Genomic DNA, 21,436 nt, shown 5'->3' with positions numbered 1-21,436 from the left:
TGTAACATGAAGAATGTAGGAATTGGTTCTAAGTATTAGATAATTCCATGGACTCACATTGTTCTGAGGATGGTCTGAGGTTGATAGTTGTGAGAAAGTTGGATTTTAAAATAAGAATATAAAGTAAAAATCATGGTGAGTGAAAATACCCCATTGAAATATATTAAATTGCCCAAGAATTATAAAACATGCAGCTTGGATAATACAACCCTGGGAGGACGCTCAGAAAAGAAGAGAGTCCAAGCAGACCTCTGGGCGCTCTAAAATCAGTAGGTCGAACAAAAAAAGAGAATCTGATAGATGAAGCTAAGAAAGTATGTCCTGTGTTGTAGGAGGGAAACTGGGAGGGCTTAGTGGCAGATGCCAAGAGAAAAAAAGTTTTATTGGAACAAGATCCTTACTGAATGTCCCTGAATGGCCAAATATGAGAAGAATAGAAAAGCAGCCATTGACTGGAAACGTGGAGGTCATACCAAGAGCAGGCTTCAAGAGTAGTTCATAAAAGAACGGAAAGTAAAGAAATGGAAAGCTGAACTGTAAGAAATTCACAGTAGAATATTCTGTGCAGAGAAGTGGGATAGTGAATGGAGGGGAATGTGAGGACAAGGTTTGTCTGTTTGGGGTAGAAGCTACTAGAGTGATATTTCTCAAAGGTAGAGAAGAAACTACTCACCAGAGATATGTAGGGTTACTTTTTTGTTGCCATGGTTATTAGAGTGCGCTCCTGACATTTACTGGGCTGCAGCTGGAGCTAAACATCCTGCAGAGCTTAGGGCATTCTCTCTTGAGGAGGAATTGTCTTGCTCGAAAAGCAATGAGCCCATTTATACTCTGATGGCAATGGTCTATCTTGGGCTCTGTTTTCATTTGATTCTCTCAGTGAAAATGTCTAAGCTCACATGATATAGCATGACATCTAAAATCACTTCGTCACTAAGCCTTTGATAAGTTCTGGATTTCTCTGGATTGGCCTACCTTGGATCACCTCTATTCTAGGGAGTCAATCACTATGACCTGGGGAACACCAGGCACTGACTGGTTTATGTCCATCTTTGAGCCAGTCACTGTGACAAAGAGGATGAGGTTGTGCTAATTAATGAGAACTCACACCTGGAGTTGGGGGGGGAAGGGTGAATCACCCCACCTCAATCCTGTGACTAGTCTCATGTAGGAGGAGTAGAATGGCTGCTTTCAAGGCAGTCAGAATCCTACAAATACCATAATCATTGATGAAACTATTATAGTTATAACTAAAAAAGTAGGCCCCAATCAGACAGGACAAGTAGAATAGCCCTGAGAAAAATATAAGTAAGTGCCCATCAACCTATGACTCCTTCCCCCTCCTTCCTCCCAGTTACTTTCTTGTCCTCTGGATCTTCTGAACCCTGGTCAAGGATAGCATAAAAAGTAAGTGTGAATGTGACTCATCATCTTTTTCTTATCATTGTATTATGGTGCTTATTGATAATCCACATAATGGATAATGTTTAGTGATATGGTGTTTATTTCTGGTGCTATAATAGGTGTCATCAGAACAAGCATTCCCAAACTTTTAATTTAAAATTAAATCTCAGAACATGGAGATAAGCTAAATTCTTTATCATGTCTCTGTTCTTGGAAGTTGTCTGTATCATGAAGAGGAGCAGAAATTTAAAAAAAAATAGGCTACTTAATTTAGCTCTTCTCACCTCCTATTTAATCTACCTTAGTTATAATACAAACAGTGGAAGCTGCTTTAATGAGTGCTACCTCCACTAGGTGACTAAAGTTAGGAAACTAGTTTTGCAAAACAAACTTACCTTGTACCAAGAGTACAAGGTAATATACTAAGGACTCTTTCCAAAATTTCCTAATACATCCATAATCTCAACAAATCTTTTGTAACTGGCACTTGATGTTGTATACATTATCTCCATTTTAGCAGATAAGGAAGCTAAGAATCCAGGTGAACAGATAATTTGTCCTAAGTCATAAAATTAGCAACTGGCACAACCAGGATTCCAATTTCTTTTGTCCTGGCTCTGAGGGCATTCTGCTTTCTATGACTCTTAAAGAGGTAGTAGAGGAGGAGGGTTGGGTGCTTCTCTCCTCCTCTCTTTTAGGAATCATTCTCCTCCTCTCTTTTAGGAATCATGGCTGAAATGACAGGACTAGAACAGACGGAACATACACATTTCTCACATGGGTCAGAGAAAGATGGAGACCCACTGCGAATTATGGTACTGCCATTAAACACTAGCTGTTTTTCATATAATGGCATTTGGCTATTTATCAGGTCACTTTAAGATGTTTGTTCTTATCCATACCAATATTTTAGTTGGCCAAATATCTGCTATGTATTTGATCAGTCTTTCCATCAGAAAATTCATACTACATTTCTGATTTGCTGCTCAAAAATATTCATTTATAAAGTATTGGTACAGTTTATCCAAATTTAACTTAAGCTCACAAACTTTTTTCTATTTATAAGGAAAAAAGGCTTTTATTATTTTTTTTTTTACATCTTTATTGGAGTACAATTGCTTTACAATGGTGTGTTAGTGAATAAGTTATACATATACATATGTTCCCATATCTCTTCCCTCTTGCATCTCCCTCCCTCCCCCGCTCCCTATCCCACCCCTCTAGGTGGTCACAAAGCACCAAGCTGATCTCCCTGTGCTATGCGGCTGCTTCCCACTAGCTATCTGTTTTACATTTGGTAGTGTATATATGTGCATGCCACTCTCTCACTTTGTCACAGCTTACCCTTCCCCCTCCCCAGATCCTCAAGTCCATTCTCTAGTAGGTCTGTGTCTTTATTCCTGTCTTACCCCTAGGTTCTTCATGACATTTTTTTTTTCTTAGATTCCATATATATGTGTTAGCATATGGTATTTGTCTTTCTCTTTCTGACTTACTTCACTCTGTGTGACAGACTCTAGGTCCATCCACCTCACTACAAATAACTCAATTTCGTTTCTTTTTATGGCTGAGTAATATTCCATTGTATATATGTGCCACATCTTCTTTATCCATTCATCTGATGATGGACACTTAGGTTGCTTCCGTGCCCTGGCTATTGTAAATAGAGCTGCAATGAACATTTTGGTACATGACTCTTTTTGAATTATGGTTTTCTCAGGGTATATGCCCAGTATTGGGATTGCTGGGTCATAGGGTAGTTCTATTTGTAGTTTTTTAAGGAACCTCCATACTGTTCTCCATAGTGGCTGTACAAATTCACATTCCCACCAAAAAAGGCTTTTAGATAATAATGATTTCATTAGTGGTACAGAGTTATCTAGTATGTTTTTTGCAGATTTTTTTCCTTTAGTTTTCTTTATAATTCTTGTCCTTAAGGTGGAATTCCCATGATTTGAACCCCTGGAGAAGATCAGCAACTTCAGATCTCCTGGAATATTTATTCCTTTTTTTAGTAACCTTTGTATAGTTTTCAACTGCTTCTTCCCCAGTGGTGTTTTACTTCTTTTAAAAAAGTCTATTCACGCTACTAGAAAATCCAGTTTGCAACTGGGACCATACCTTTTGTCCCTTATAGCCACTCACTTGTTGCCATGTCTTATCTGATGAATTGCTGGTCTTATGGTCTCTGATCAGAGGATGCCAGGAGTATACCTCAAGGGATTCTGATACATTTTTATTTCTCCTCCTCTACTTTCAACAGTGTCACATGGCATCTACTTAAAAGTATATCAAAAGCACCTTTTCCTCTGTAATTGTTCTTTTCTTTTTTTTTCAATCAGTTTTCTTTATTTGGAACACTTTTGTCACTTCCAGTTTTTACTCTTTCTAAATATTTTGTGTGCTGGTAAAATATGTCAGGATTTTGCTCCTGTGGTGTCATCTCTGGCATCTACTCTCAGTTTGGTGTCATTTTTATCTCATTGTGTCTTGTAAATATTGTTCATTGTGGTTTGCTCTTAGCTCTTCACTGGAGATTTTATTTTTTTAATCTCATTTTCTACTGCTAACCTGTATAGAGGCTATCTGAATTATGTTATAAAGACTTTTTTGCTGTTGTGTTTTGTAATTTTTTTATCATAAGGAAAAGGAATGTGAACTTTTCTTCTGAGACGATTTTAGGCAGCATGTTATAGTAAATGCAATGGGATTTAGAGGTAGATTGAACTGAGTTTAAATTGTGATTCCATTACAAAGTAGCTGATGTCCTTAAAAAAGTGATTACAATTCTCAAGGCCTTCATTTACTTTCTATTAAATAAGGATAATAATACTGACCTTACCAGATCCTCAGGAAGCTTAAAATAGCATATGTAATGTGCAACTTCTACCACGTAGTAACTGCTTGAATATTATTGGCATTGTAATTATTATTTTATTATAATTATTATTTGGTGGGCCATCTCACATTTGAATTTAGAACTAGTAAGTGATAAATTACTTACTAGTTACCACTGTGATACGGGGACTTCCCTGGTGGCACAGTGGTTAAGAATCCACCTGCCAATGCAGAAGACACGGGTTCGAGCCCTGGTCCGGGAAGATCCCACATGCCGCGGAGCAACTAAGCCCGTGTGCCACAACTACTAAAGCCCACGTGCCTAGAGCCCGTGCTCCGCAACAAGAAAAGCCACCGTAATGAGAAGCTCGCGCACCGCATTGAAGAGTAGCCCCAGCTCGCTGCAACTAGAGAAAGGCTACGTGCAGCAATGAAGAAGCAATGCAGCCAAAAATAAAAAAATTATTTATTTATTAAAAAAATTAAATAAAGGAGATACAGCAGAAAATAAGCTTTAGTGCTTGACCTTGAGGAGTGTATAATCTTTTAAAGAGGTAAAATATATACCAAAGACATATACAAATATTCGTTATTTTTGAAAGTAATTATTTGATAGTTATAAACACTCTAAATATTACTTAATGTATTATAGAACACCCTCTGTGGTTTATTTATATTTTGAATATTAGGGAACTGAGAGTTAAAGAGTGAAGGTTAATGTGTTTACCCCAGTCTCCTGAGCTGATAAGGGACCTACAGGAATTGGTGAATAGGTCCTCTCACTTTGGAGGATGTATTTGTCACCTCTGCTGTACTGCTTCCATGAGAGAACATGGCAAGTCTTGTAAGACGTACACAGTAAAAGCCACTGGAGCCCTGAAGAGGTGAGGTCAGTCTTGAGGGGGCTGATAGCGAGAGGCCTCTTGGAGGAGGTCACATTGGAGATGGATCGTGGAGGTGAACAGGCTTTCAAAAGGCAGAGGTGAGGAAGGGTGTGACGTGAGCAGAGGCAAGGGCTGGGGGCAGGCGTTTTCTGTTATATGTTTTTTGGGAGCATTTAGTTTGAAAGATTTGTGCCTTTAAAGGATTTGAGGGCTACGACACAGCGAGGGCTCTAGATTAATACGGTTTACTTTGCAGAACAGTGTAGGACATTTTGGAAGTGAAGAGAGTATATTAAGACTCCTGCTGGGAGGCTGTTGCAGGAATCTAGATGTGATTGAATGAGCGTAGTGACAGAAGGAGTGGAAGGAAAGGGCAGATGCGAGAGCCATTGAGGTGGCGGGGCAGTTGGCAGTGAGAAGAAAGCATGTAAGAAGACTGTGAGGTTCCAGCCTGGTCCTTGAGGGGAACGGTGGTTCCAAAAAGAGAAAGGGTATATCACTAGTTTCAAAAGAAAGGGCAAATATATATTTCCATAAGACCCAGTGAAGCCTTTTGTCTGGGACCGCCAGTGCCTAGGGCTCTGCTGGGTCTTCCCTCTGATCTATAAAGTGGCTTTTTTTTTTTTTTTTTTTTTTTTGGTGGTACGCGGCCTCTCCCTGTTGTGGTCTCTCCCGCTGCGGAGCACAGGCTCCGGACGCGCAGGCTCAGCGGCCATGGCTCACGGGCCCAGCCGCTCCGTGGCATGTGGGATCCTCCCAGACCAGGGTACGAACTCGTGTCCCCTGCATCGGCAGGCGGACTCTCAACCACTGTGAAGTGGCTTGGTTTTGTTCCATTGCTGTACCATGGGTGCTAACACAATGCATTTGATTTTTTATTAACAGGGGCACTGTAGAGGCAGTGTGAGTTTGTACAGGCTGTAAGAGCTGAATCTCTTCGATAAACTCATGGGAATCTTACAATTCCAATCAAGCAAGTGTTCTGCTGGAGTCCCTGTTTCCTAGGATGGATGTCAAAGGGAGCATGCAATTTTGTTTGCGGGTCACTGACTAATATACGAAAGGGAAGTCCCACAGGGAAATTCCATTTTTCTCCAGATGTTACTCCATAGCATTAAGTTTTATGTTCTAAGTGAAAGAAAATGTATGCTGTTAATCAAAGGGTGGGTGATGGGTAAATCAGTTTAGAAATGTTGCTATCGCCATTTAAGGGCTTTGAGTAATGCTTACTTTTTTTTTCTTCCCCTCCAATTTTCTTGGTCAGTGTTTGTCAGGTTCAACTCCAGCCATGGTTTCCCAGTGGAGGTCGATTCTGACACCAGCATCTTCCAGCTCAAGGAGGTGGTTGCTAAGCGACAGGGGGTTCCAGCTGACCAGTTGCGTGTGATTTTCGCAGGGAAGGAGCTGAGGAATGACTTGACAGTGCGGGTGAGTCTCCCTTAGTGGATCGTTCCTGGGATGCAGCCAACCCCATTGCTTATGCTGCTTCTGCTGCCAAGCTGACATTCATGCCTGAGATCTAATAGAATAAATAGTGCCTGGGGATTCCTTGAACTTTACTCCATACCGCTTCATTAATTCTGACCTTCTTAATTATGCATTAAAACAGCAAGCCCGAAGGATTGGAAGAATAACTGTGAGCGAGAGAGGGAAAAGAGAGAGAGCACACAAACTGGGCTTAGTGAATAAATGTTTACTGACTACAGGAGAAGCAAGGCACAATTTCTCTGTCTGTTCAATTTCTACCTTACTTATTCCATTTGAATCTTAATGAAGAAGGATTCAAATAAATTGTTCCAAATCAGGTTGCTCAGTCACTGTGCTGTGAGGAATGTGTAACCCAATTGTGACCCCTGGAGGATGGTCCTAGGTCTGCTGCCGGGGCTCAGTAGGGGAGGTGCAGGGCTCAGGGCCGTTCACAGCAGGATTGAGAGCTCCCTGCCCCGTCAGAATCGCAGTGCCCAAGCTGTGGTGAAGGAAGACTGATGCACAGCAAAAGTCCACCTTTGTATTCAATTTCTCCAAGCTTTAGTAACATTTTCCCTAGAATGGGCCACTGAAACATTAGAGAGAGAGCAGTGTGTGTTTTCTCTTCTGTCCCTAATGCTTTCAGGGCACTGCACAGCTCCAGATACCATCAAAGGGCTATATCCTTTTCATCTGGGTGTTTCATTCACAACAGTGATTTCTGTAGGAGAAGGGGAGAATTGGGTAGGCGATTGATGAGCAGTGCCGTCACCTAGAAGTGGAGACCAGTAATTTGTTGAGGACGCCAGCAAATAGGACTCAATATGGATTGAAGTCATTCTTTGAGAAAGTATAAGAAACGAGTTGGTTTCTGTGGATGGTTCAGGTGATGCTGAAGAACCCTGCAGACACACTTTCCCCCTTTCTTAGCCCGCACAGATGAATTGCGCTTCTGTTTACAGCTGTGCGGGCGCTGCTGTGTCTCTACTCAGAGTCCCTACTTTATGGACATCCTGTCACTGTCTCTTCTTGGTGATGATGTTTACTGCTTTGCGAAATGCTTTCGAATCTGGGCGTTCAAAAGAAGCTATAGAAATGTAAATCACTCCCTCCTTCTCCAGCACTCCTCCTGTGACGGCAGGAGGCACGTGCTCACCGTGCACAAACTGCTGTGCTTTGCTGTTAGGCAATTTGTTTTTATAAGGGAAGTGCCCGTGCTAAAAAGGGTTTTGATTTTTTTTTTATTTCAGTCAACTGAAAAGCTTTTTTACTGTACCTGCCAAACTCTAGATCCAAGAATGTTTCCTTCATAAATTATTTTAAAACAGCTTCTTGAACCAAAGTATTTTATGTTACCAGAAGTTTTGAAGTTTCAGGTTCTAAAGCTTCTCACCTCTACCATTGGAGCTGATAGGTTACACTAATTGCTACAGGCAATTGATTTTTATAGATAGATAGATATGGATAAGATATAGATATAAATGTAGATATATAGATAGATTGATTAAGATTCTTTATTTTGACAAACACTTCAAATGTTCTGGGCTTCTCAGGGGATCCCAAAGAAAGGCAAAACTCATCCCTACTGTTGTAGAGACTGCTGTTTACTTACGGCCTCTAAAATCAACAGAAATATTAGGTTGAACCATATAGGTTAAAACTATCAGCAATTTCATGTAGCTCAACCAAATAGCTATAACATAAGGATGTCAAACATGATAACTGCCATATGAAAACTGAAATATAAGTATTATGAAATTTTAAAGGTGGAGAAAACACATCTGAGTGAAAGTCACCAAGAAAGACTTCATGGATGAATTGAAACTCGAGTAGGGTTCTGGACGTGGAGAATGAGCATAGGGTGTCCTTGGGAACAAGCATAGGTTCCTATTCTTTTAGAACCTAGAGGAGATGCTGAAGATGGGGTAAGAAGGGAGTTGGGAGCTGTATTTTACAGAGCTTTGACCGATGTGACATTGAAGTTTCATGTATGGAGATCTTGAGCAAAATAAGGTGCCCTGGAGAGAAATAGGAGTCTGGAGATCCAGTTTGATCATGGGCAGGATGAGGAGTTGCATCCATGACAAGAGTTAATGCCGGTGGGAGATGCTGGCAGGCAGCTGAACTTAGGTGTAGAGCTTAGGGCTTGCTTTATATTTGAGGACTACTTACATGGAGGTAAATATTGCGGTTACTGGAGCAGATTCAGTTGCCAAGGTACAGAGGACAGCGGCGCAGGAAGTGTGTTAGGTAGCAGGGGAGGAGCCAGTAAAAGAGGCATCATCCATCCGCTGACACTTATGAAGATACTTTGGAAAAGAAAATTACTGGTAAAGAATATATGTGCTAGGCTTCCCCGGTGGCGCAGTGGTTGGGAGTCTGCCTGCCGATGCAGGGGACGTGGGTTCGTGCCCCGGTCCGGGAAGATCCCACATGCCGCGGAGCGGCTGGGCCCGTGAGCCATGGCCGCTGAGCCTGCGCGTCCGGAGCCTGTGCTCCGCAACGGGAGAGGCCACAGCGGTGAGAGGCCCGCGTACCACAAAAAAAAAAAAAAAAAAAAAAAGAATATATGTGCTGTGAAAAGATGGAGGATGTTGAAGGACTTGGTGACTGTGGTGGTGAGTTAGGGACCTTCAGAACTCCAGGCCAAGACTGTAGTTGGAAAAAGCCAGATTTCAGGGGTTCAGTATGAATCATGGGACTATGTAATGAGCACGGCCCAGCTGGTCATTGAGGGGAAGGAGAGACAGAAGGAGTTCCTGGAGGAGCAGCAGGTCCTGCACTGTGTTGTACATTTCCTAGCCCTTGACTGTGTGCATGGCTGACTTTTATACAGTTGTCATCAGTGTGAGAATGCAATTTTATATTCTGAATTCTTTCACTTAATATTATATCATAGGCATTTTCCATGTGTTGTATAATCTTCATTTCTAAGTATCTAGATAATTCTCTGTAATAAGAGTGTTTATATTATATTTAGGGAGTATCTAGTTTTTACTATTACAAATTAAGGCAAAACAATTTTTTAAAAGGTATCTTATATACTTAGAGAATATGGCCTCTCTGTGTTTCAGTTTGCTTATTTGTAAAATGGGAATAATAATAATAGCCATCTCATTGGGATTTTGTGAGGACTAAGTTAATTTATGTAAAACTCTTAGAACAGAGTACAACATATAGTAAACACTATCTAAATGTGAGCATTTATTAGCATCATCACTATCATGATTGTCATCGTTATTATTAGGCAGTTACTTCAGGGTCTAAGTGATCACCTTAAATAACATGACAACTTTCCATTATGAATTATGATAAGTATATCTGCAATAATTTAAACAGTTAAAGCAATGATAATAGGATGCATATTTTACTGGGGCAGTAAAGTGTGTGTGTGTGTGTGTGTGTAATATTTATACATTTTAACTAAAAAGAACTTTGTGGAGTTTATAAATAAATGTTTGAACCTTATATATACAGGTTTTACTTAAGAATAGTACAATTTGAATTTAGTAAGCTTAAAAAAACTTTACTGTTCCTCTAGTATTTAGTAAAAATAGACACCTATGGCTGTACTGTTTAGCAAAGTTTCATCATGGTATTATTGCTTTTAAGATATATTTTTATAAAGTAGATATCTGCCACATACTCACTATATTTGTTAGAAGCGAATTGGAAAGAGCTGTACATTTTTTCCTACTTCATAAGCAATGTTTCTGTGCATATTATCATTTTCCTTATACTTACAAGTATGCAATATAAAATATTAGTCTTTGACATATGATTCACAGTGAATTGATATTTTTTCTTTGTAAAGAGTTATTGTCAGCTCTTGCAACAGAGTATTCAGGGCCTATTCAAATGATGGGTTACCCTTTCTCCTATCCTTCATTTCTGACACACTGCATATCAAGAATGCCTGAAATCACCTCTACATAGTTTTCAATTTATTATTCAAATTTATACAAGGAAAACAAGGTTCTAATGTAGTTGTATATACTAAAACTGATGAACTTTGAAATTAGACTAACTTAAAATTACAGGGACTTGAGAATTTATGTAAGATTTTGTTTGAGCAGAATTCACTGTATTCACATGAGTTGTATTATTATTAATATTATTAATATCAGTATAGGTTATTAGCCTGTGTATTAGTCAGAGTTCTCCAGAGAAACAGAACCAATAGATATATAGAAAGATAACGAAAAATTGGTCACATATTATGGAGGCTGACAAGTCCCAAGATCTGCAGTCAACAAGCTTAGTTTCAGTCTGAGTCTGAAGGCTTGTAAACTGGAAGAAGTGACGGTGTCCTTTCAATCTGAAGGCTGGGAAGCTTGAGACCCAGGAAGAGCTGATGCTTTAGCTTAAGTCCAAGGCTGCAAAAAAACCCAGTGTACCAGCTAGATGGCTGTTGGGCAGGAGGAATTCTCTCTTACTCATGGGAGGGTCAAACTTTTTGTTCAGGGCTTAAACTGACTGGATGGGGCCCACTTATCTGGGGGAAAAGAGGTATCTGATTTACTCAATCTACTGATTCCAATAATAATCTCATCTGGGCAAACCCTCACAGACACACCTAGACTAATATCTGACCAAATGTCTGGGCACTCCATGGCCCAGTCAAGTTGACACATAATATTCACCATCGCAATCAGGATATGAGAAACCTCATTATATTTAATTAGTGTTAGAGGAAAGTTATTCTATTTTATTATCTTTGTAATAATGAATTAGACTTACAAGGTAGAAAATAAAATATGTTTGTTTTACATAGAAATGTTTGCTTTATAAAAGGATTCATTCAGGTGGATGGTCAAAAATTCCTTTCATTAAATATTCAATTTTATGATCTTTAAAATGTATATACACATTTGGAGACCATCTTTTCATGAAATAGATCATTTTGCAATAAGTATTAAAGGACATCAGTTTATTACCCCTGTTAATCTTTGTGATATAACAATATCTGAGCTTGGAAGACCAGAGACGTTAAGACTTTAATAGCTTAGGTTGTAAATACTAAAGAAAAATGAGTGACCCTAAAAGCCGAATTATTTAATTGGCTATGTTTTTAGTGATATACATTTCAAAATTTGAGAGTAGTGAAAACCAGCTTTCACTGATAAAGTAAACTATATCCAATGACTAACAAATTCAAGTTTTGGAAATCTCTAAGAATATTTACCTATTTCAAAAAAATATTATATATTGTTTTGCTCATATCTCTAATTAACCTGCTAAGTTTTGAAACTTTAAAAACTTCACAAGGGTGTTACGAATACCCTGAATGTTCCTTGAACTTCCTCTAAGATAAGTAAGTATTGCTTAACTAAATTTTTGAAAGTTGATATTTTCTTAATGTCTTTTAAATTTTTTCCAACATGATTATTTCCCTTTTAATATACTTAGGCTATATCTTTCTGATTATATAATTAATATATGTTAGTTTTTAAAATTCAGATGATAGGGAAAAGCATACCAGCAGACCCCTAACTCTACTCATGTGTACATTTTTTAGATTTTTAAAATTTTTATCGGAGTACAGTTGATTTACAATGTTGTTAGTTTCAAGTGTACAGCAAAGTGAATCAGTTATACACACACATATATCCACACTTTTTAAGATTCTTTTCCCATATAGGCCATTACAGAGTATTGAGTAGAGTTCCACCATCAGGCCACTTCTGCCACAGTGCCAGTGGAGACTGTGTGTGGGGCTAGAAATCACTACCACACAGCAATAATGAGGAGTCCCTACTTCATGTCAGGTGTCAACAGATACCAAGTGGAGAACTTGGACTTCTATTTCCACTGGCAGTAATAAGTGGTACCCCCCTTTTGCAGCTGGAGTAGTGTCATAAAAAGCTAAAATAGAAAGTTTAAATAAAAGCCACAGTCTCATAATGTAATGAGAAAATGGCCAGATATCAAAAGAAAACCACCAAGGACCAGGAAGCTCTCAAATTGAATGAAAAAAAGCAATCAATAGTTGCTGATACTAAGATGACAGAGATGTTAGAATTATCTGACAGATATTTTAAGCAGGCATGATAAAATGCTTCAATGAACAGTTATAAACATGCTTGAAATATAAAAAAAGTCTGAGAAAGAAATAGAAGATATAAAGAAGAATCAAATGGAAACTGTAGAACTGAAGAATATAGTAACAAATAGAAAGCTCACTGGGTGGGCTCAACAGCAGAATGGAGGAGGCAGAGGAAAATGTTAGTGAACTGGAAGATAGAACAATACAAATTGCACAATCTGAACAGAGAGAAAATAGACTAAAAAAAGAAAGAAAAAAAGAGCCTCAGAAACATATGGGTCTATAAAACTACACTTAAAATTGTGTCATCACGGTCCTGAAAGGAGAGGATAAAAGAAGGTAGGGAAAAGTGCTTAAAGAAATAATGGCTGAAAACTTGCCAAATTTTTTAAGAGACATAAACTTACAGATTAATGAAGCTGAGAGAATCCAAAATTGGATATATTCAAAGAAATCCACACATCATAATTAAACTTCTGAAAACTAAATACAAGGCAAAAGCCTTGAAAGCAGCTAGAGAAAATGTACAATTTACCCACAATGGAAAAAACAATTTGAATGACAGTGGATTTTTCATAAGCAACTATGAAGGTCAAAAGGAAGTGGCACAATATTCTTCAAGTGCTGAAAAAACAAAACAAAACAAAACAACTTTTAATCCAGAAACCTATACCCAGCAAAAATATCTTTAAGGAATAAAGGAGAAGTTAATATATTTTTGGATGAAGAAATACTAATAGAAATTGTCACCAGGAAAACTACCCTAAAAGAATGAATCAAAGAAGGAAGTTCTTTAATACAAAAGAAAACACTAGAAGAATGAACTGTGGAACATCAGGAAGGAAGAACACAGTAAGCAAAAGTATGGTTAAATACAATTGAGTTTCCTTCTCCTCTATAGTTTTCTAAATTATGTTTGAGGATTATAGAAAAAAGTATAACAATGTCTTATGTGGTTCTAAATGTATTTAGAGGAACTATTTGAGACAAATATAAACAGAGAGATAAAGAGACATAAAGGGAGTAGGTTTCTATACTCTACCTGAACATATAAAATGACAACCCCAGCAAAGTGTGACAACTTATGAATGTATAAGCACTAGAGCAACCACTAAGATAGGTAAAAGATTAACATATAAAATAGTGACAACACTAAATGCTGGTGAGGATGTGGAGAAACTGAGTCATTAATATATTGCTAGTGAGAATATAAAACTGTACAGCCACTCTGGAGGAGAATGTGATGGTTTCTTAAAAAGCTAAACTTGAATTTACCATACGACACAAAAACCAATACACGAATGTTTATAGCAGCTTCATTCATATTAGCAAAAAAATGAAAACAATACTGATGTCCTTCAACAGGTGAATGATTGCACAAACTGTGGTCCATCCATACCACACTCAGTGATAAAAAAACCCAACAACTATTGATACACACAACATTTTGGATGGATCTCAAGAGAATTATCATTTTTTTATATTTAATTAATTACTTAATTAATTTGGTTGCACAGGGTTTTAGTTGCAGCAGGCAGGCTTCTCAGTTGTGGCTCACCAGCTCCTTAGTTGTGGTACGCAGGTTCCTTAGTTGCAGCATGCAAACTCTTAGTTGCGGCATGCATGCAAATGTGCGGCATTTGATCCTGACCAGGGATCAAACCCGGGCCCCCTGCATTGGGACTGTGGGGTCTTAACCACTGCACTACCAGAGAAGTCCCTCAAGAGAATTATGCTGAGTGAAGAAAAGCCAATACCAAAAGGTCACATTCCAAATGATTCCATTACTAGAACATTTTTCACATGACAAAATTGTAGAAATGGAGGAGAGATGAATGGTTACTAGAGGTTAAGGAGGGTGTGGGAGAAGAAAAGAGTGTGTGGCAGTAAAAAGGACAAGAGGAGGGACCCTTGTGGTGATGAATGTTCTGTATCTTGACTATACCAATGCTGATAGTATGATCATGATGATTTATTATATTTTCGTAAGATGTTGTCATGGGGGAAACTGGGAAAAGAGTTCCTGGGATATCTCTGTGTTATTTCTGACAACAACATGTGCATCAACAAGCATCTCAAGATAAAGTTTAATTTTAAAAAACACAGAGAAAACATAAGTTCTACCCTCTTTTACAGAGGAATAGAAACTCTCTCTTCCTATAGAAAATAAACAAGCTTGTTATTTGCATCTATTTTAATGGAACAGTATTTATTAATGTGATTTTCACCATAAGAAATTTAGAAAATAATTTAGCTCATTCACAGAGACAAAGATTAGTTCATAATGAGTCAACAAGTCAACAAAGCTTATAGAAGTATTAAGGCATTTTTTTTTTTGAATTCTTAAACAGCCTCCTTAGCACCTTATGGGTCTGAATAGACATGATTAGTATTTATTTTCAAAGCCTTTACCAAATATTTCAAATAAAGAAAAATGAACAGTTCATAACAATTGTGTACTCTAACTGTACATTTTCCAAATTGATTTGAGAGTGATATACTATAGTTTTAGGCAAAAATGAGCACCTCATTTAACCGTTGTGGTTATAATGGTTAGAGAAAACATTCACGTAAATATTGCTCCCCTTTGATTGGTACCATACATTTATATAATAGAAGGAATTTAGGGATGAAATGGTTTCAGTTATAAAATAAATTTATTTAAATTCGTTTTACTTTCTCTCTTGAATATAAGACAAAAAGAGGCTAGGTTAGAACATAGAATGCAGTTCCATCATGATTGTTTGTTTGTATATAAAAGAGGAATTCTGCAGATGACGGTATAAATGGCTAATATGTTTTACTTAAAATTCTGTTTTTCTCTGATTGTAAGACAAAAGGAAGCCAGGTTAGACAGCATTATACTAAGAGCAGTCGTACCATGATTTCATTGTATCTAAGAGTACAGTTGTGTAAGTATGACTCTCAAACACTTCAGGAAGAATACAAGAATTTTCCCCAAAGGGTTGACTTGCTAATGGGACTGACTGCTCGCCCCATTCATGTAGGTAAAATGTAGATATACACGTGAGTTCCTCCAAAGAAGTGGTATGTTATTGTGGCAGCTGGTAAGCACTGCAAAGTGTCAGGGTCTAGAATCAACGGATGGTAATCTATACAGAGCAAGTGCTCATTTCAGAAAGACCCTTATTTTGTCTGTTTGTGTCTGGCTGTTTATATGTGTCAGAAAGAATCTCTGAATTACTTACCTCTTTGCATAATTCAGAACGCTCAGAAATATTATTTTTCTGTTGAAAGGTAGTCTTGACTTTTGTGTGCCCCTGCGGACTCATGAAACATCTTTGAGGATTGCCATGAATAAACGCAGGCTTGAAGAAAAAAAAAAGATTCTTTTAGCTTATAAGAGGCTGAGGATATACAGTGTGTGGATTTATTTAACAGGCTCATGTCTCACAGACAATTCCATTGCCCTTATTGTGCTCAAATTGCAAGGTAGAAAATCTGTGGGGGAGTGAAACTCTGGAACAAACCAATCCCCCAGATCTTAACCTAGGATACATTTTATTGGAGTATAAAAGTCAAAGCCTGTCTCATGGTTAGAGAAAACGTTCACCTGGAAACCTGACAAATGAAAGAGGAGCGATTCCACACTGTGAAATTTTGTTACTTGTCACTGAAGTCCTCATTTCAAATATTCTGTTCTGTTTTCTCTGTTTTTGGACTCAAACTCCATCATCTAGTTGACCTGACTTTGTTTAAGACTTTATTTAATATAGTCATTATCCTTTACAGAAAAATCCAAGACACAAGAATGTTTCTATACCATTCACCCTAAAGCTTCTACACCAAAAGATTGCTCCTCACCCCAATTCTACCTTTTTCTTCTTCGGTCTTACCAAGGCATTGTAACAAGCCTGAAATTATTGTCATAGTACAATGAAAAATTTTTTATGAAAGCACTCTTTAAAGCTTAGATACCAGACTCTGGAAAAGAAGAAGTAAAACTGTCACTGTTTGCAGATGACATGATACTATACATAGATAATCCTAAAGATGCCCCCAGAAAACTACTAGAGCTAATCAAGAATTTGGTAAAGTTGCAGGATACAAAATTAATGAACAGAAATTGCTTGCATTTCTATACACTAACAACAAAAGATCAGAAAGAGAAATTAAGGAACCAATCCCATTTACCATTGCAACAGAAAGAATTAAAAATGTAGGAATAAACTTACCTAAGGAGCATAAAAGACCTGTACTCAGAAAACTATAAGACACTGATGAAAGAAATCAAAGATGACACAAACAGATTAAGAGATATACCATGTTCTTGGATTGGAAGAACCAACATTGTGAAAATGACTATACTACCCAAAGCAATCTACAGCTTCAATGCAATCCCTACCAAACTACCAATGGCATTTTTCACAGAACTAGAATAAAAAATCTTAAAATTTTTATGGAGACACAAAAGACCCCAAATAGCCAAAGCAATCTTGAGGTAAAAAAACGGAGCTGGAGGAATCAAACTCCCTGCCTTCAGACTATACTACAAAGCTACAGAAATCAAAACACTATGGTACTGGCACAAAAACAGAAATACAGATCAATGGAGCAAGATAGAAAGCCCAGAGATAAACCCATGCACCTATGGTCAAATACCTATGACAGAGGAGGCAAGGATATACAATGGAGAAAAGACAGTCTCTTCAATAAGTAGTGCTGGAAAAACTGGACAGCTACATGTAAAAGAATGAAATTTGAACATTCCCTAACACCATACACAAAAATAAACACAAAATGGATTAAAGACCTAAATGTAAGGCTAGACACTATAAAAATCTCAGAGGAAAACATAGGCAGAATATTCTTTGACATAAATCACAGCAAGATCTTTGTTGACCCACCTCCTAGAGTAATGGAAATAAAATCAAAAATAAACCAATGGGACCTAATGAAACTTAAAAGCAAACTATAAACAAGATGAAAAGACAGCCCTCAGAATGGGAGAAAATATTTGCAAACAAACAGACAAAGGATTGATCTCCAAAATATATAAACAGTCATGCAGCTCAATATTAAAAAAAAAAAAGACAACCCAATTAAAAAATGGGCAGAAGACCTAAATAGACATTTCTCCAAAGAAGACATACAGATGGCCAAGAGGCACATGAATAGGTGGTCAGCATCACTAATTATTAGAGAAATGCAAATCAAAACTACAATGAGGTATCACCTCACACCGGTTAGAATGGGCATCATCAGAAAATCTACAAACAACAAATGCTGGAGAGGGTGTGGAGAAACGGGACCCCTCTTGCACTGTTGGTGGCAATGTAAATTGATGCAGCCAGTATGGAGAACAGTATGGAGGATCCTTAAGAAACTAAAAATGAAATTACCATATGACTGAGCAATCCCACTCCTGGGTATATACCCAGAGAAAACCATAATTCAAAAAGACACATGCACCCCCATATTCACTGCAGCACTATTTACAATAGCCAGGTCATAGAAGGAAGTGAAATGCCATCGACCGATGAATGTATAAAGAAGATGTGGTACATATATACATTGGAATATTACTCAGCCTTAAAAAGGAATGAAATTGGGTCATTTGTAGAGACGTGGATGGATCTAGAGACTGTCATACAGAGTGAAGTAAGTCAGAAAGAGAAAAACAAGTATCGTATATTAACACATATATGTGGAACCTAGAAAAATGGTACAGATGAACCAGTGTGCAGGGAAGAAATAGAGACACAGATGTAGAGAAGAAACATGGACACCAAGAGGGAAAAGCAGGGGGATGGGGTGGGATGAATTGGGAGATTGGGATTGACATATATACGCTAATATGTATAAAATAAACAACTAATAACAACCTCCTGTATAAAAATAGTAAATGAAATAAAATTTTAAAAAATAATAAAATTGAGTACCCTAAGGGGGGAAAAATAAGCTTTTAAAAATTTATTTCATTTTATTTTATATATCAATTCATTCATTAATTAATTTTAAACATCTTTATTGGAGTATAATTGCTTTCCAATGGTGTGTTAGTCTCTATGTTAAAACAAAGTGAATCTGCTACACATATACATATATCCCTATATCTCCTCTCTCTTGTGTCTCCCTCCCACCCTCCCTATCCCACCACTCTAGGTGGTCACAAAGCACCAAGCTGATCTCCCTGTGCTAAGCGGTGCTTCCCACTAGCTATCTATTTTGGTAGTATATATAAGTCCATGCACCTCTCTCCCTTCGTCCCAGCTTACCCTTCCCCCTCACCGTGTCCTCGAATCCATTCTCCACATCTGCGTCTTTATTCCTGTCCTGCCCTTAGGTTCTTCATAACCATTTTTTTCCTTGAGATTCCATATATATGTGTTAGCATATGGTATTTGTTTTTCTCTTTCTGACTTACTTCACTCTATATGACAGACTCTAGGTCCATCCATCTCACTACAAATAACTCAATTTCATTTCTTTTTATGGCTGAGTAATATTCCATTGTATATATGTGCCACATCTTCTTTATCCATTCATCTGTCGATGGACACTTAGGTTGCTTCCATGTCCTGGTATTGTAAATAGAGTTGCAGTGAATACTGTGGTACATAACTCTTTTTGAATTATGATTTTCTCAGGGTATATGCCCAGTAGTGGGATTGCTGGGTCGTATGGTAGTTCTAGTTTTAGTTTTTTAAGGAACCTCCATACTGTTCTCCATAGTGGTTGTATCAATTTACAGTCCCACCAGCAGTGCAAGAGGGTTCCCTTTTCTCCACACCCTCTCCAGCATTTATTGTTTGTAGATTTTTTGATGATGGCCATGCTGCCTGGTATGAGGTGATACCTCATTGTAGTTTTCATTTGTATTTCTCTAATGATTAGTGATATTGAGCATTCTTTCATGTGTTTGTTGTCAATCTGTATATCTTCTTTGGAGAAATGTCTATTTAGAGCTTCTACCCATCTTTGGATTGGGTTGTTTGTTTTTTTGTTATTGAGCTGCATGAGCTGCTTGTAAATTTTGGAGATTAGTCCTTTATCAGGTGCTTCATTTGCAAATATTTTCTCCCATTTTGAGGGCTGTCTTTTGGTCTTGTTTATGGTTTCCTTTGCTGTGCAAAAGCTTTTAAGTTTCTTTAGGTCCCGTTTATTTGTTTTTTGTTTTTATTTCCATTTCTCTAGGAGGTGTATCAAAAAGGATCTTGCTGTGCTTTATGTCATAGAGTGTTCTGCCTATATTTTCCTCTAAGACTTTTATAGTGTCTGGCCTTACATTTAGGTCTTTAATGCATTTTGAGTTTATTTTTGTGTATGGTGTGAGGAAGTGTTCTAATTTCATTCTTTTACATGTAGCTCTGCAGTTTTCCCAGCACCGCTTACTGAAGATGCTGTGTTTTCTCCATTGTGTGTTCTTGCCTTCTTTATCAAAAATAAGGTGACCATATGTGCGTGGGTTTATCTATGGGCTCTCTATCATGTTCCATTGATCTATATTTCTGTTTTTGTGCCAGTAGCATACTGTCTTGATTACTGTAGCTTTGTAGTATAGTCTGAAGTCAGGGAGCCTGATTCCTCCAGTTCCATTTTTCTTTCTGAAGATTGCTTTGGCTATTCTGGGTCATTTCTGTTGACATACAAATTGTGAATTTTTTTGTTCTAGTTCTGTGAAAAATGCCAGTGATAGTTTGATAGGGATTGCATTGAATCTGTAGATTGCTTTGGGTAGTGGAGTCATTTTCACAATGTTTATTCTTCCATTCCAGGAACATGGTTTATGTCTCCATCTGTTTGTATCATCTTTAATTTCTTTCATCAGTGTCTTATAGTTTTCTGCATACAGGTATTTGTCTCCTTAGGTTTGTTCCTACATATTTTATTCTTTTTGTTGCAGTGGTAAATGGGAGTGTTTCCTTAATTTCTCTTTCAGATTTTTCATCATCAGTGTATAGGAATGCAAGAGATTTCTGTGCATTAATTTTTTATCCTGCTACTTTATGAAATTCATTGATTAGCTCTAGTAGTTTTCTGGTAGAGTCTTTAGGATTCTCTATGTATAGTATCATGTCATCTGCAAACAGTGACAGCTTTACTTCTTATTTTTCTGACTTGGATTCCTTTTATTTCTTTTTCTTCTCTGATTGCTGTGGCTAAAACTTCCAAAACTATGTTGAATAATAGTGGTGATGGTGGACAACCTTCTTTTGTTCCTGATCTGAGCAGAAATGGTTTCAGTTTTTCACCATTGAGAACGATATTGGCTGTCGGTTTGTCATATATGACCTTTATTATGTTAAGGTAAGTTCCCTCTATGCCTACTTTCTGGAGGATTTTTATCAAGAATGGGTGTTGAATTTTGTCAAAAGCTTTTTCTGCAGCTGTTGAGATGATCATATGGTTTTCCTCCTTCAATTTTTTAATATGGTATATCACATTATTTGATTTCCGTATATCGAAGAATCCTTGCCTTCCTGGGATAAACCCCACTTGATCATGGTGTATGATCCTTTTAATGTGCTGTTGGATTCTGTTTGCTAGTATTTTGTTGAGGATTTTTGCATCTATGTTCATCAGTGATAATGGCCTGTAGTTTTTTTTCTTTGTGACATCTTTTCTGGTTTTGGTATCAGGGTGACAGTGACCTCGTAGAATAAGTTTAGGAGTGTTCTTCCTTCTGCTATATTTTGGAAGAGTTTGAGAAAGATAGCTGTTAGCTCTTCTCTAAATGTTTGATAGAATTCACCTGTGAAGCCATGTGGTCCTGGGCTTTTGTTTGTTGGAAGATTTTTAATCACAGTCTCAATTTCAGTGCTTGTGATTGGTC

The 21,436-nt window shown here is 37.6% G+C and overlaps 1 protein-coding gene across 1 annotated transcript in view; it reads left to right on the top strand.

Annotated features, from left to right (window-relative positions):
* The window catches only part of PRKN (parkin RBR E3 ubiquitin protein ligase), a 1,231,166-nt gene that overhangs the window by 233,506 nt on the left and 976,224 nt on the right, over positions 1-21,436 (top strand). The window contains exon 2 of the mRNA XM_024747998.1: positions 6,391-6,554. Coding sequence (XP_024603766.1) covers positions 6,391-6,554 — 164 coding nt within the window. The remainder of the gene's footprint in view (positions 1-6,390; positions 6,555-21,436) is intronic.

This window comes from Neophocaena asiaeorientalis, unplaced genomic scaffold (assembly GCF_003031525.2).
Source record: "Neophocaena asiaeorientalis asiaeorientalis breed wild unplaced genomic scaffold, Neophocaena_asiaeorientalis_V1.1 scaffold123, whole genome shotgun sequence".
In the NCBI taxonomy this organism is placed as follows: Eukaryota; Metazoa; Chordata; class Mammalia; order Artiodactyla; family Phocoenidae; genus Neophocaena; species Neophocaena asiaeorientalis.
The sequence above is the reverse complement of the archived record's forward strand: the minus strand, read 5'-3'. Positions and strand labels throughout refer to the sequence as shown.